At 36.4% G+C, this 15614-nt stretch overlaps 2 protein-coding genes and 1 pseudogene across 2 annotated transcripts; 1 reads left to right on the forward strand and 2 right to left on the reverse strand.

The window, feature by feature from the left end:
• Window positions 1–3604: 3604 nt before the first annotated feature.
• On the reverse strand, window positions 3605–6507 carry LOC122350179 (rho-related GTP-binding protein RhoH-like). Its single transcript, XM_043246511.1, is given in 3 exon segments — window positions 3605–4321; window positions 4324–4683; window positions 6105–6507. Coding segments are annotated over 2 exon segments (582 nt in total). The 5' UTR covers window positions 4382–4683; window positions 6105–6507; the 3' UTR covers window positions 3605–3797.
• Window positions 6508–7842: 1335 nt separating this feature from the next.
• Window positions 7843–9389, reverse strand: LOC122350704 (NEDD4-binding protein 2-like). The gene is made up of 3 exons (XM_043247390.1): window positions 9267–9389; window positions 9029–9149; window positions 7843–8208 (listed from the first exon to the last, which is right to left on the reverse strand). The coding sequence occupies exons 1-3, from the start codon at window positions 9385–9387 to the stop codon at window positions 8148–8150; spliced, it is 303 nt and encodes a 100-aa protein (XP_043103325.1). The 5' UTR covers window positions 9388–9389; the 3' UTR covers window positions 7843–8147.
• A 6039-nt stretch (window positions 9390–15428) lies between these two features.
• LOC122349642 overlaps window positions 15429–15614 on the forward strand; it is a 10412-nt pseudogene continuing 10226 nt past the window's right edge.

Consider the following 15614-nt stretch of genomic DNA (forward strand, 5'->3'; position numbering starts at 1 on the left):
ACAATAAATTGTCATGATGACTCAAAATGACTCATGATGTGTATTCTTCGTTGTGTTTTCTGAAATTAGGGTGATTCTCTCAGTATCATTTTCAGGGGTATCTTCCCTGTCCTACACAATCCTTCCTCTCTGACTCACTACTGGCCAGACAAAGCAAAGTATGGAAAACCCTATAGGTTTATTTGATGATATTTCATATGTCTACCTGTTGCCAATGCTTGTTTTTTTTTTTTATTTTAACAGCAGCTGGAGCTTAAATGCATAAGTAACTTATCTGGTAATGCACAATCTCTTAAATTTTGGCTTAACTGTCAATAAATAGGTGATTGTGCAAGGCTTTGATGCGTTGGGTGGATTGTATGTGTATGTGTATCTGAGCGCTCATGTGGTAAGAGAACAGTGCAGGTGTTTCCTGTTGTAAAAAAAGAACAGAATGTGTGGTGGGTCATGTAGAACGAATATGTCTATGTGTGCGTGAATTCATAGTGTGTTGTGTGCAGACCATAGCACTCATTAAATTGGCTTAAGCGCATATATATATATATATATATATATATATATATATATATATATATATATATATATATATATATATATATATATATATATAAAACAATACTTTGTGAAATGTCTCAAATGTTTTTGTCTGTGCAGTTAAAGTTATTGACGTTCAATATAACACTGGACCCTAGTGTCTTTCTTCTTTTCTTTTTTTTTATGTATAAATATATAGATATTGCAGTTTGAGTACAATCCTGTTGATTGTATTACCTAATGCCACCATTCATTTGTTCATTCATCGCAGGAGCAGCAAAGGTTTATTAAACATATTTTATAAAAATATAAAATATTTCTGATGGCACAGGAGTACTTTGACTTAAAAAACATTTTGAAAAGATCATTGAAGGTATTTACATTTCGCACTGCAGTTGCGTTTTTCTAAGGAGCCACGAAGCACAACGTGGTTTCAGTGAGTTCAGAGAGAGACGTTCTCCTGCTGGGATGTGGTTGCAGGCTCTGAACTCTTTAGTTCTCCAAAAGCACAGGCCTAGATCGTCTCCATAAACCACATAACATATACTCCTTCTTTCTGTTGCTCTGTCTTCTTCTTCTTCTTTTCCTCTGTCGACTCTTTCTTTTATGCAGTGCGAGTAGTAGCATGCATCTCCTTTGTTTTTACATCTTGCCTGTGTGTTAATTTAATCACAATTTTATAAAACATTCTGCTGTCTAGCAAAATAGCACAAAGCCTCAAAATATAAGAGACTCGATGGGAATGTAATAAATAATCGTATTCGGTGCATTTTCCTAAGATCTCTTCTATGCATCAAGCCTTATTCACATGACCCGCGTGTTGTATACTGTTCTCAAACAAGGCTCTATCAGTTTTGCTGGACAAGCAAATTGTGAGTCTGCTGTGATACACTGCAAATATCTGATGTAAAATATACAATTATAATCAAGAAAGTTTGTACAGTGTTGTTAAGTGCTGTTGAAGCTTAACTAGAAGTCAGTTCGAACATGGTGAGCTCTGTCTCTGTTTTCTTCGTATTCATTTTCACCAGACTTCAGCACACACTTAACCCTCATACTCACACTGACAGCCAAACCTGGGCGCTCAGAATAGTGTGTTTCATAATGGATATAAATAACATTATCGCTTTATGTCTTGCACGTACAGGTGTAAAGTCGCAATGGATAAGACATTATGCAGGATATAATGTATTACATATTTTATCTGGCGTGAAAAAACACTTCAAACTTAAAACACTTGAATTATCTGTCAAGGCTATCTTGTAAGATGCCAGATTTAGATGTTTATTGCATAACAACAGAAGAAATCATTCACAGTTGTTATAACTGTTGAGGTAAGAAATGGCTTGGTTATTTTTCTGTGCAGATATTTTGTCATTAATGTTTTTGAAGTCTGTAACTAATTTATAACGGACGACCAGTTTACTTGTGTTTTAAAAGTATTTAAAAGGTATAATGCATCTTTGTCAAACAACAAATATAAATACTACCTAGTAAAACAGTTTGGAAACACTTTATTAAAGGGTCTCTAGCCATTTAATATTCTAGCATATTACTTGAATATTAGTGATTTATTATTAGTAATTAAACTCATATTAATGTCTTATTCTACATCCCTAATCCTACCTCAATAACTAAACAACTAACAACTACTTTACTAATTATTAATAAATAAGCAGCAAATTATGAACTTGTTGAGGAAAAGTCGTAGGTAATAGTAAATAAGGGTATCCTTATTCTAATGTTGCAAACTTCTCAAGGCGTATTCACAATGAGGTATGGGGACCCCCAAGGGGCCTCCGGAAGGGGCCATGCCGGCCGCAGAAAATTTCAACACAATTTTGTGTAAAAAAAAAAAGCTAAACAAATTAATTTAACTCATTAATAAACATTCCAAACAATAATATTTTTCACATCATTTAATTTATTAGAATTTGTTTTACAATTTTTTTTAAATCACTATTTTTTTATATTGAGAGATTTTTGTCCTAATAAAAATAAGTCTAAAAGATTTAAATGTACGTTTTTTGAAGGATATTTTAATATTGAGGAATTCTTGCCATTAATAAGTATGATAACCACCTTTTCAAGGTCATTTTTATTTTTGCTAAACGCATGGCATGGCGTTCAGTCAGAACGTAAACACATATTCCACGGTTCGCTGTGCAAGACAAACCACACAGATACATTAGCCAAGTGACAGCTACTCTTTTTTATTAAAACAACTATTTAAGAGACTTCATAAGACTATGAAATCATTTCTTAAGAATAAGCACTTCATAACTGAAATCCTCATTTTAGCTTTAAGCGCCATAAACAACATATCACAAAAAGCGTTGTCAGCAATACTTAACCAACGTGATTTAATCGTCGTTAAGAAGGTGATCTCAGTGTGACATTATGGTGCGGATTCTTATTTTACATGAACACAGCTGTAGGAGAGGAACCAGCAGACCGAGAGTGTTTTCAGAGTCTTTTTTGATTCATAAGAATGAAATTTAAAACTTAACTTGAAGAACTACGATCTAAAAATGTACATTTTGCAACACATGTAGCAGTGCAACAAAAGATACAAGTCTTTTGAAAGATATGTTTGACTTGTAAAATCCTGCAATCGATAATTATAAAATCATAAAATGAACACGGACTCGGCTGTTTAATGAATAAATGGCCCCAGTTTATAATAGGCGGTCCTAACTACTATGTACTTACATTAAAATAAGTATCGTGTTTATATCGTATTGTAAAACACTTGCTGTTATTGAGGTGAGATGCAGGTAAGCTTAGTGACAGGTTCGGTGGTGTGGTTAAGGTTAAGGGTGGGTTAAGGTGTAAGGGATGGACAGCGTAACAGTGTAATTATACAGAAATTAATTACAGGTGTAATCACATGCAGGTATTTTTAAAACATGCACGTACACAATAAGTGCACTGCATCAAATGATTCATTTACAAGTACATAGTAGTTAAGCTCAGCTAATATAACCTGTTAGCGTTCCAACACACCACCCGTGGCGCATTTTGTGCTTAGTTTACATTTTCCAGAAATGCTAATGATAAAGCGGGGACCGAATAAATACCTGATCAATGTCTGTAACGTGTCTAATACATAGTCAGAACTAGCAGACAGTATAACAGTTAAGTAAACCATTTTTAGACATCAGTGTTGAGAAGTCTTTGTTGAGGCTTCAAATACTTGGTTTCGTGAGAGAAACAATTCTGTCTTAGTGATGAGAATTAACACCATCCCTCTCTTAAAATCATCAGGAGATTTTACAGGGGTTAAGGTCCATCAGTCTCCTCCTCCGTCTTCGTGCCCGATTAACAGCCGTCCGAACGGCACACTCGAAAACCTGTTGCACGCCACGATTGCTGAGAGCAGAGCATTCCAGATATCCCTTGGCACGGATCTCCTGTGCCACCTGCTTGCCCTCGGAGGCCGTGGTGCAGTTAGCACGATAAGGGCCCATTTCGCGATGGTCCGTCTGTGTGGCGACGACCAGCACAGGTACTTTCGGGAGAAATTCCCTCACTTCAGCGATCCATTTTTGCCGCAAATTGTTTAACGAATTTGGATTCGCCACAGAGTAACACAGCAAAACCACGTCGGCCTGCTGATAGGACATGGGCCGGATTTGGCGGAACGTATCATGTCCTGCCGTATCCCACAATCCCAAGCTGATCTGGATTCCATCCATGAAAACGTCGACGCCAGTGTTCTCGTACACAGTCGGTCTGTAGCTGTCCGGGAACGTTTCAGAAGTGAATCGTACAAGAAGCGCAGTTTACCCACTGCACAGTCTCCGACCAGTACGCATTTCACTGAGGTCTCTGCCAACCCATTCATTCTTCCGTCTCTGGTGTTGTAGTTATTATAAAGTACAGTCTAATGCTTCTAAAAAATATATGAGCGGCGTCCAACAGATGATGAGGCCATCGTCGTAATTCAAGGTGTGCAGAACTAAGAGCAAAACCCCTGCAAGTAAAACAGCATTCTGAGGTCTTCTTCAGGCTCTTCGTCTTGTGACGTGGCTCTGTATTCCGGTGAAAGGTTTAGAAACTCATTATGTACCATTAGAGATATTGAAGACAGAAATCCAGAAGTGAGAAGTCACTCAGCCGTATCTTTCGCTGTACTCTCCTTGACTCCTGATCAATTGGAAGAACAAAGAAACACAATTACTATCATGCAATCCCAAAACACCAAGAAATGTTTTCGTACAATTCGATTTTTATATGTAACTATAAAATAGATTTATAAGTAATCTAATTTGTCTTATATTTAAAGAAATGATCATTTACTTACGTGGAACATAAAAGGAACAGTTCTGAAATGTCTCATTTACTTGCCGTACAGCTAGTCTACAGAGTCAGATGCTGTTTTAACGGCGACCATGTTAAAAATACATTACTTTGAGTTCCACAGAGAAAAAGAAAGTCACACAAGATTGAAATGACGTGAAAATGTGGTCATTTTCTCATTCTCATTTACCTTTCAAATAAAAATACTACAACATCATGCAAAAATCCTTCAACTTTTCACATTCTGCTCATTTTTCCTATGCTGTGAAATATAGTACAGTATCCCGCTGGGCACAGTAGACCTCTCTCATTAAGAGGCCTGGGACGCTTCGTGTTGACAACGGCCCCGCTATCGACTGAAGTCAAATTTAAGAAAGAGTGTTCCAAAAATGCTGTTTAACACAATACCGCAGCATATTTGTTTATTTAATAAATCTATGTCCAAGTGCTTTTAAGGACATTTTGACACAACACAACTTTATAGACGATTCTCGGAAATTGCAATGGCTTACTTCCTAGGCCTGTTCATGGCTGTCATGTGAGGAAAGTGCACTGATGATTCAAACAGCGTCTCCAGTTAATACCACAAAAGGACAGCTTTTTGTAATATATTCTGTCTGAAAACACTTTTTTGATATTATCAGACAGACTACTCTGAAGAATAAGCATAATCTGGTAAGTATTTAATAGTCCCTAAGGTTCAGATACATTTATGTGCCAATATAGAAAAAAATTACTACAATCATTGTTTAATCGAGAGATGAAACGCATCAGGATTTTTAAAGTCTTATGTGTTTCTTAAAAAAAGAAATACAGAGTATTGGAAAAAATCTAGAAGATTACAATATGTTCGGGATGGAGCAAACACACTGTTGTCAGGCTCTAGGCACTGTTAAGGTATGATAAAAGTAAAGATTATACTTTTTTTTAATTTAGATTTTTGTTAATCAAAACATAATTAGTAAACTGATCATTTTGGTAAACTATCTAGCAATTTATTTACTGAAGCCCCTTGTTATGTACATTATATTAAACCAGGAACAAGAATATTATAATTAATTTTTTTTTAAGACAAAACAAATGTTGTATTTCAAATGTTAATTAACATTTAAAAAAAAAAATTGAAACTGGTTAAGAACACTATAAACACCAGGCTTGGATTGCTGATCAATTTATGAAATTAAATACATTTACAAAATGGATTCACAGTTTAAAACTAAAGAATAATATGGATAATACACGTATTACAAAGAAAAAAAGCAACTTACCTCTTTGATCTTTTCAACTGTGAGATTGGCAAGTTCACGTAAAGCTCAGTTTAACTTGTAATACTGTGTCATTTAATTAAGCTTTCAGAGAGGATCAGAGCTCAGTCCAAAGCTGCATATTTCTCCGAAGTTCAGCTGTTAAACTCAGGAAATTCAAATACTCTTAAGCACAGAGAGAAAACATGCCTTCACAGCCAGAGCATATATTACATCCTCTAGTAGAGGGAAATGAGATGCGAGGCTGGGCTTTTTTCTCTGTAAAATCGTACATCAAATCTCTACTAAGCTTCCGCTGTGACGTTCTAAGCACATCTACAGTGTTGATCCTCGCTTCTTCTGCAGTCTAGAACTCATACATGCAACTAATTCAGGCAGTGCGGCAAAGAAACAGAAGACACATGTCCCAATGAGATTTACTCTTTGTTCTTTGTTTAGGGTCTCTGAAAACACATTGCTCTCTGCGTAGTAGTCATTTTAGTAAAAATAAAATAAAATTTAATCCCAGTTTAAATAATTTTTCACTGAGCAGCCACATTTTAGAGAGGACTGTCAAGACGGTATGGTAATAATTACAACACCAGAGTACTTGTTTAGGTTATAAAACAGCACGTATTTCAAGATAGTTTTGTCTTGGACTTCAATGCGTGTTTACCACTTATAAACAAACAAAAAGGCAGCAAGTCGAACTATTCAAATTTCCAATGATAATTTGAAGAGCATTGAAAATGTCTAATCAATACAGCAAACACGTTGTTTAGTAAAGCCTTATATTTCGTTTCAGTAATTTGGTGAGTCGACATTGTCGCCATCTGATGGAGAGAAAGTGCACTGCACTCACTTCAACAGCTGCCACTTTCATCATGGAGGAATCTGACCTTTACTAATTGAAACAAACGTCAGCTACTAAGAGCTCAACATGCTGAGTTATATTTTCCCCACCAACGGCTTCTACTGATTAAAGAGGAAATGCAGAGCAAGAAACACGAGGATACAGAAAATGTTCAGCTGTGATTTTGAGCTCAGGCACATGCTACGCGCTAACCCCTAAAGCTGCGCTAATTACTTAACATTTTAATTTCACCAAAAGAATCAAATCTTGTACATGTTAAGACTTTATTCTTTCTCTTCAGTTTTTTTTCACCCCAACCATAATTTCTAACAAAAATAAAATAAAATTTTACATATAAAATCTTTTGAGGTTCAAAATATACAATTTCACAAAAATACTTTTTCAGAACGAATTCTTACACACATTGTGATTTGCATAGCAGCATTAAGATGTCTTAAAAATATGTGTGGTATCAACATTTTCAACTGGAAATATAAAAACCAAAGCCGAGCTAAAACCAAAAGCTCAGCGACATAAAATGTTCGATTCTGATGTAGGATCTGGCCAAGCTGCTCACAAACAAACTAAAATGCAAAGCTGACTGAGGATCGGCATTTATATTTCCAGAAACTCATTAAAGTATTTCTATTTATACCAAAACTGAAGAGAAGCCATATTATGACATCCCCATTCCCAACATCCTTATTCTTATAAAACTGACGTTAGACTAATAAACCAAAAGTATGGATCAAATCAATGTACAATAAAAATAAAATGAAATATCAAACATCATATCAAACAAGTACCTGAATTGCAACCCACTTTTTCTCCTGTAATGGCTGGTTATGAAAAAATGTGTGACTTATATATATAAATATTATATTATATAGTTACAAAAAGGCCAAAAACAGAAAAACAGAATTACGTAAAAATTGTAGTGATTACAGTTAGGAAGTAGGATCAGTAGGATACCTTAATGGCCTCATAAGGAAGCATCAAAAAACATTCAATAAAGAATAATATGTATGTACAGGTCAATGCCATATAAAACACTGTAAATATGTAGTACCTTCATTTTTTTATGACTTGGATAAATTTGTGCCCAATTACAGAAAAACATGAAAATACTGTTCTATAATTACTGGCACTATTAGTCTACAGAGAAGACACTTTGGATTAAGGCAGTGGGAAGAGAAAAATCTTAATTAAATGCTTCATTGTAGCAGCTCTTTATGAAGTGTGACCAACACCAATCCAGTCTTAGGTTCAGAAAAACTGGGAGAAAGACAAAAGAAATTATGAGAATGAAATTACAAAATGTACACATAGTGACAATTGGTAGTTCAAGATTTGAATAAATAAATTAATTAATTAAATAAAAATGTCACAAATGAAGTCCCTAAAATGTTTCTATAAATATGGCGGAAAAATGGCGGAATAAATATTTAGGTTAAATATATACATGTGTTTTTTACCTTAATTAATTTTTTTTTTTTTAATTTATAGAGTGGTGGCCAAAATTATTAGAACACTAATATTTTCACTGGATAAAATTGGTTTTATCCGGTCAAAAAGTCAGTTATTTCTATCTTTTGCTGTAGTGTGTCAGCAGGAAATACAAGTTTACGTGTTCAAACTTTCATTTTGCCATTAATTATAATAATCTAGTGGGATTTCTGTCTGCCAACAGCCAGCGCTCCACACAGAGATCCGATCTCATCATCATCATCATCCAGTCTCCTGGAATTATACGAAACAAAATCCAGAAGAACTGTGAGAAAGTCTCCAAGATGCTTCAAGAAACCGAACCACAAATTAGTACTGTCAAATTAAGTTTTGGATGGTTGTGTAACAATTGTTAAATGAGGATGCTCATTTAAGCTGATTTTATTCATCAATTAGCTTATGTTTAGCAAATTGGTAGAACATTTGGTATAACCGTCCTTTGCATATAAAGCAGCTAAAACAAACTACTAAAAGCTAATAACTGACTCAACACCATTTCTTACCTGCTGAAAACCCTAGTGTTCCCTTGAGTTTGGCCACCACTGTATATAAAATTAATATTTCAAAATACTGGATGCAGTCAATATACCTGTAGTGATGATTTTTGAGGTAGTCTAGTACAGCAGGCCTGATGCGCGCTCCCCCTTGGCTGCGATTGCCTCTTCCTGTAATGATTGACATCTGAGGCTGACACAAACCCTGGCTGAATTCTGAAGAAAAAGAAGACTCTGAAATAAAAAAAAAAATTGGTCCAACACACCAAAGCCTGCACAATCCATCTACGTGTATACAAAGAAAAAACTGTAACATTTTAATGGTTCACTTACCTAAATTCTTGCCTCTGAGAACCTGACCAAGATGATGAATGGCCTCATCCACATGCAGTCCATGGAGATCTAGAATATTCTGAGGCAGAAGTGAAGCATTCACTCTCTGGAATATCTGCATGGCTGCTCAGTTTATTTGCTTCACGATCTTGTCCCCATGCATGTGACCCTAAACATGAGCATAAAATTGGAAACGAAAACTTTTTAATTAAGAGTTCTAATCTAATAAATGATTAATAAATCAAAAGCCCTGTTTTAAACACTGCCCTGTTTTGTGTTAGCTATTTTTCAGCACCCATTATAATGTTAATCTCTTGAACCTGTTGTGCATAGAAACTAGCCACGTCCTTTCGTCCTTGTCGATGAGCTTCAGCTGCCTTGTTAAAACACTCTATCTGCTGACGTCTCTGCAGTGTTGCCTCTGTGCGAAGTCATCATATTCTGGATCCTCCGAATCCATGGAAATTGAGCAGCTTCTACCTCCCCATCTCTCGGTTTCCATCTCTGGGTGAGGCGAAAAAAGCATCAACATAGGGCTTTGGTTTCATTTCAGTATCATATACAGTTACACGTAGCTCCACCGCGCTCTTTGCTCGGAGTTCTGTGTACCATTACGTTGAGGGGCAGGTTCGGGTGCCACTACGTTTCTGACCCGGCCCGTAAATCAAGTAGAGTATGCAAAACTGTTCAGTCTGCTCCAGAGAGTAACTAAACAAACACAATTCATTATTGTCTACAATTGCAAATTCTCAAATATATAAGGCATGTTTTAAACATAAAGCAAAACAAAAAAAAATGACTCAACCAAGAAACCAGGGGCAAAGGAGGAAAGAAAGTAGAAAATAACATTATCCAACAATTCTTCATTACACATATATAGTCTACCACTATGTATCATATTCTCACTTGTGATCTCTGAAGATGTCCTTGAGAAATGTCGATCTATGGTGGGGACATGGAAAACAGCTGGTTCTCCCTTTGGCTTGGCACTTCCGTCTTTCTTATCCAGGTCCCTCCGACTTGACCTGGACTAAAACCCAACCATAGCAAATTTTCTCTTCTTTCTTTTTGGAGTTCTGGGCAGTGATTGTTTTTTCTATGTGTAACTATTACCTTCTCCATGCTGTCTTGCATCACCTGCTCTTCGATCATGATGTCCCTTAGTGAGACAGGAGCACAGGATGCACTCCAGTGATCCATAAAGGGAATTTCTTCACCCTTGAACCTAATTGGTCCCTCAGTCTGGTTTTACTTCCCTGCAATTCACCCCAGTGGACAGGACCTTCGTTACCATGGAGACACAAAGATAGATGGGGAGCAAAAGTGCAAAAACAGAGAACAATTATTTCCAGTATAGAGCAGTTTTCTGAAATTGGATGCATTTTTTGAATGCATTAGAAATCCTTTGTTTTTGCAGTAGGAACTATTAGATCTGTTATTTATTTATTTATTTATTTATCTATTCACTTTTTTACACCATGCCAGCATCAACACTATTTTCATGGCAATATTAGATAAAATAAGTAGATTCAACTTTTTTTTAAAAAAGCATATTTGTTTTTAAACATAAAAAATTCTTTATTCCCTTTTTGGCCTTTCTCGACCTTCTTGTAGTTTCCAACAAAGCTTCTAAAAATGCAACATTTAACAATCAGTTAAAGAAACATTGCACTTTAACTATTAACTAATTTTCATTAACAAATCGTAAATATATTACCAATTTTACACTACAGTATGACATTGTAAAAATATAAATGATATTATTCATTAGAAGAAAAGAGATATTTTAGATATTTAGATATAAATCTAAAAATAAAATAGTATTTTTATTTTATTAACTAATATGTACTTACATTTTAATTAATCATTTGATAGAAGTGTACATGTATTTTACATTGAAAAACTACATGCATTTAATTACATATAGAATTACTTTTTTTGCAATAATAATACAATTGACCAATCCTCTTAAACTTTGTGTGTAGTGAGAGAATAAGCTGTCTCACTCTCTTGCTAATAGCTGATAGAGACAGAGCTGCCAGTCTGTGCTTCTCCTGCAAAGACAATAGACACTAGAGTAAATTTTACATAAAATTCAGAATCAGTCACATTGAACAGCCCAGGTTGTTTTTGTAGATTAATATCTAAATACTTTAAACATGAAAAATATAAATATCTAAACTCACTTGAATAGTATCCTTCCATTTCTGGTGCAGCAGTTTGGCCAAGTTCAGGTCTATGTGCACTGCACAGTCATCTGATGAAAACGCACCTGCAGCCAAATGGAGTTCAAAGGATTTTAAACCTACTTTTTTGAGTGTGAATGAGGATTGATGTGGTTGCTCATTTCAAACTAAAAGCTTTTCACACTTTCTGTATTAAAATCAAAAAGAAAACTAGAATCAGTTTCATTTTATCTGTTTAACAATTTTTTTAAGCTGTACTATTACTTTTTGATGGAGTTTATCCTTCCACAGGACACAATAGTTTAATGCAGTTTTTATCAGTCCTGTTTAAACAAGACTACAAACAGCAAAGAAAGCAACTATGTTTTAAGAAAATTAAACCAATCAAATACCAAGATAACATATTAATTAGATGTTTTATTACCTGGACACAGCTGTTAACAGGTCAAAAGCTCAGTGAGCTGCAATGCAAGTTCAGTTGGAGTTTTGGCTCCAAGGTTTGAATATCCATTGAACTTGGCTCCCTCCCCCTGTGCTGTTCTCTTTCTTTCCCCTTTCTTGCTCCTTCCTCTCTTCTTCCTCTTTGCGCTCATTTTCATCAATCAAGCACAGCAGTGACTGTATTTATGGCATTTTACCTCTTCTCTTGTGTCCTCATCATCCTTTTCCTTCTCTCCTCCCTCCTCTTTACTCCATTCCTTCAATGCTTCCTCAGGCATTGAACTTTCTTATCTTCTAGTATTAATACCTCTTCCTGCTCTGGACATTTGCTGACCCGTGTTGTCTGTCCCTGTTGCTCGACAGCTGCCGTATTCTCCAGTTGCCCATAGTGCTTTCTGTCAGCTGTTTTAATGCTCCAAAGGAGAGTTTAGGGCTCACATTTCTCATAACCATGCTTGCCTCATCCCCATATCCTTCAGCTTCACTTTGTTAGACTTGGACCTTGACTCAATCATCATCACCTTGGATTGCATCACCACTAGGTTAGTTTCTTGGGACTTCAGACTGAGTGATACTTCTGGAACTGTTGCTGGAGTCATCAGAAATACAGATCTAGCCGGGTGCTTTCTGGGCCCATCACAGTTTCTGACTGTTCTATAGACTTTCCCTCAGGAACCAATTCATCATCTCCCTCATCATCTTCTTTATGCAGTGAATTCTCCAGGAATCTAGTAACAAGTTGGTTGTCCATTCGATATCTTGATGGCACTTTTCATAAAGGTCCTCCAGAATATCAATGGAGACCACGTCTGAAATAGCGGCTCAGAATCTCAAGGTTTTGTTTTTTAGAGTTAGATTCTCTAAAGTCTTTCTCTTCTACCTGAGAGCCCTTCTCATGGACCACACGATATGGCACTCCTGTTGGCAGGCAGAATCCTGATCACTTGATTTTTGGAGTAAAGCGAGAAGAGTTTCCCTCCAAAACAAACACACCACAACTAGATAAGTCAGGAGACTAATTCAGAACATTTCTTCTGGTCAATTCGCAAAGAAAGGCAAAGTCCTGAGGTTGTGTCTGGGTTGAGAGCCCACTGGAACATGACTCCACAGGCAATGAGGGTGGTTGCGCTGTAGATGTAAGATCAGGGTGCAGATGTGAAACAACAGGAGTTGTGAGCAAGGTGATGAAGAGCTTTGATTGGTGAAGAGTGAGCCAGTTTACAAGATTTCCCCACTCTTCGGCTAAATCCTCTTCTCCTTTCCAGACTGCTCTCTGAGTCTACAGCAACCTTTGGACACAGAGAGTTTCTTGGACATTTTGAGGCTTAATCTGCATTTATCTTCTGACAACACACTGTCCTCCTGCTCAACCTCATCCCTGTGTGTTCTTCTCCAGCAGACATCTCTGATTAGACTGGTCAGTTAGGTCTGCTCTCTGTTTTGATGAGACTTGGAAGAATTTGGAGTAATCCCTGGACTCTGAGAATGTTTCTCTCCATAGCACAGTCAGGGGCTCAGGCCCAAGCCACAGTCCCAGATTCATGTTACTCTCTCTTTTCCAATGAAAGAGAGTGGGAAGTAGTTTCTTTACTTGGGACTGGACCGTGGTAAAAGCCTGGGAAGGAGCTTATTCCACATTGCAGTAGATCTACAAGTTTTGAAATTCAAATGTATTCAGCTTATCAGTACCCAGAATGTTTGTCTTCATCAGCAGCAAGTGCTATCTTTGTGTTCAACAACACTGGAATCCCAAAACAGTGTTCTTAACAGTATTATTCTTTGAAATCTGACGTCTTCCTTGACGTTGACCTTTGAATTCCAGTAGCCAGTCCCCAACAAAATCAACAGCTCTGGCACTTTTACTGCTTTTTTCAGAAAGAGGGCTGAAATCTTCACATTCCTCCTCCTTATCTTTGAGCTGGAGAGTCAGCACTTGGTCAAAAGTTCACGGGCTGATCAGCTGGCACTGGTTTCTAGATGCACTTCTATCGTTACTCTGGCCCTCCTCACCACGCTGAGCAATGGACTCTGAAAAATGCCACAGACGGCTCAGAAGCTGTTTCATGTGCTGACACTACAAGATTCTCCAGTTGTCTCACTACTCAAGTTTCCCAAATCTATTTCCCATGTATCACAAGGCAGGCATCTGGCTCCTAATACTAAGCCTTCCAGTATCAAGATCAGACTGAGGAGTTTCAGATTCCCTTCAAAATATTCTCTATTTTGAACAAGGCCAGATTCCTTGGAACTTCTTGAAGACCCACTTCACCTGCTACCTCACCTGCAGATGTAATGCTGTAAGTCTGGTTTAGCAGAGGATACGTCAGGCAGAGATGAGAAAGGTTGTGTTGAAGTTTGTTCAACGCCCAAGTCACCAACAAGATCAGGATGACTGAGACCAGTGTGTAAAGGTGTCTAGAAAGGAATGAGAAAGAGTGTACTTAAATACACCGAAATCGTATGACTTGAAGTCAGTATTTCATAATTACTAAAGTTGTGACACAGTACAATCCTGTACTATTTGCTTTGCTTATATTCTTTACATGGACATAACTCAATTTTTTAATTACAATTAACATTAATATAACAATGTGCTTACAAGTTGCTCAGTCTCTCTTTGTACTGAATCCACAACACTTGGCCTAGTTCAGTCTTTCTGAATTCATGATGTCTGGACAGAGACTTAAATCGATCATCTGCCGTTCTAATATCGTCGGATCTTCTCCTTTGTTACTTGATGTCTTGTACGCCTGTATAAAGGGAAAATTGAAATATTTGATGTAAAATGACTTAAAAGCAGCCTTTGAAGTTGTGTGAGGTTCAACATATTTGAAGGGTTAACATTTGAAAGTTAAAATGTAACTGTTCTTAAATTAGTTATGTTTATGGATTCGTAAATGTATTTGCACTTTTGAATTTTGTGTTTATCATACCTTTCCAGCTCTCTGGGTTTAATTTCCACCAGTGCCTCTGGCTCGAAATAGCACCTTATATCTGTGTTTCTGTACAAAGAGAAAGAAATAATAGGCCGATAATCAACTATTGATGAGTGTTTGCAAGGTCTTATCTATCAAACACTACATATGGTCTATTCTAAGTTATTAATAAATAAGATCTGCAGTAATGTACAATTGTGTATCTTGATATACACATTACAATTTGTGTATAAGCACAGCTGATTTTCACATTACAAAACATGGCCGTTGTCTGATATTGAAAAATAATAACATAAGCCTATTTCTGTCACGCATTTCAAAATAAATTGCTTACCATGCAACATATGGTTTCATCTCCCAACTTTTTATCTTGGTATTTGTCTGTTATGATGGGTGACTGTCCCTTTTCAAAAGCCTCTTTTGCTGAAATCAACAATCACCACAAAGAAATTGCACAAAACATTATAAAAAAATAAATTTAAAGTAGATAAATTTCAATAAATCAGAATAGATGAAATGGCTGTTTTAAAGCCTTAATCTGTCTGTTTTATTCAGACAATAGTTACTAATACTTCCACAGCTGGTGAGCCAATGTTGCCATGTCAGGTTGGTTGAGTCTCCTCAAACAAATCAAGCAATGTTTTTACAGTGACAAGTTGGAGAGTGTACGAACACATTAGTTGCATATAAATGACTTCTTGTTTCTGCGTACTAAACTGGTATGTCGGTGAAAGTCAATTTTGAAGTAAAAAACACACACATCACCATTAAAAATCAGACTGTGT

This window comes from Puntigrus tetrazona, chromosome 1 (genome assembly GCF_018831695.1).
Source record: "Puntigrus tetrazona isolate hp1 chromosome 1, ASM1883169v1, whole genome shotgun sequence".
Lineage (NCBI taxonomy): Eukaryota > Metazoa > Chordata > Actinopteri > Cypriniformes > Cyprinidae > Puntigrus > Puntigrus tetrazona.

What these genes read in the sequence shown, in the direction of transcription:
- LOC122350704 (XM_043247390.1), bottom strand. Translation starts at nt 9,387, where the DNA reads ATGCAGATATTCCAGAGAGTGAATGCTTCACTTCTGCCTCAGAATATT. An exon ending in TCTCAGAGGCAAGAATTTAG is followed by an intron (nt 9,150 to 9,266) that starts GTAAGTGAACCA and finishes CTTTTTCTTCAG; the next exon opens with AATTCAGCCAGGGTTTGTGT. An exon ending in CTCAAAAATCATCACTACAG is followed by an intron (nt 8,209 to 9,028) that starts GTATATTGACTG and finishes TCTTTCTCCCAG; the next exon opens with TTTTTCTGAACCTAAGACTG.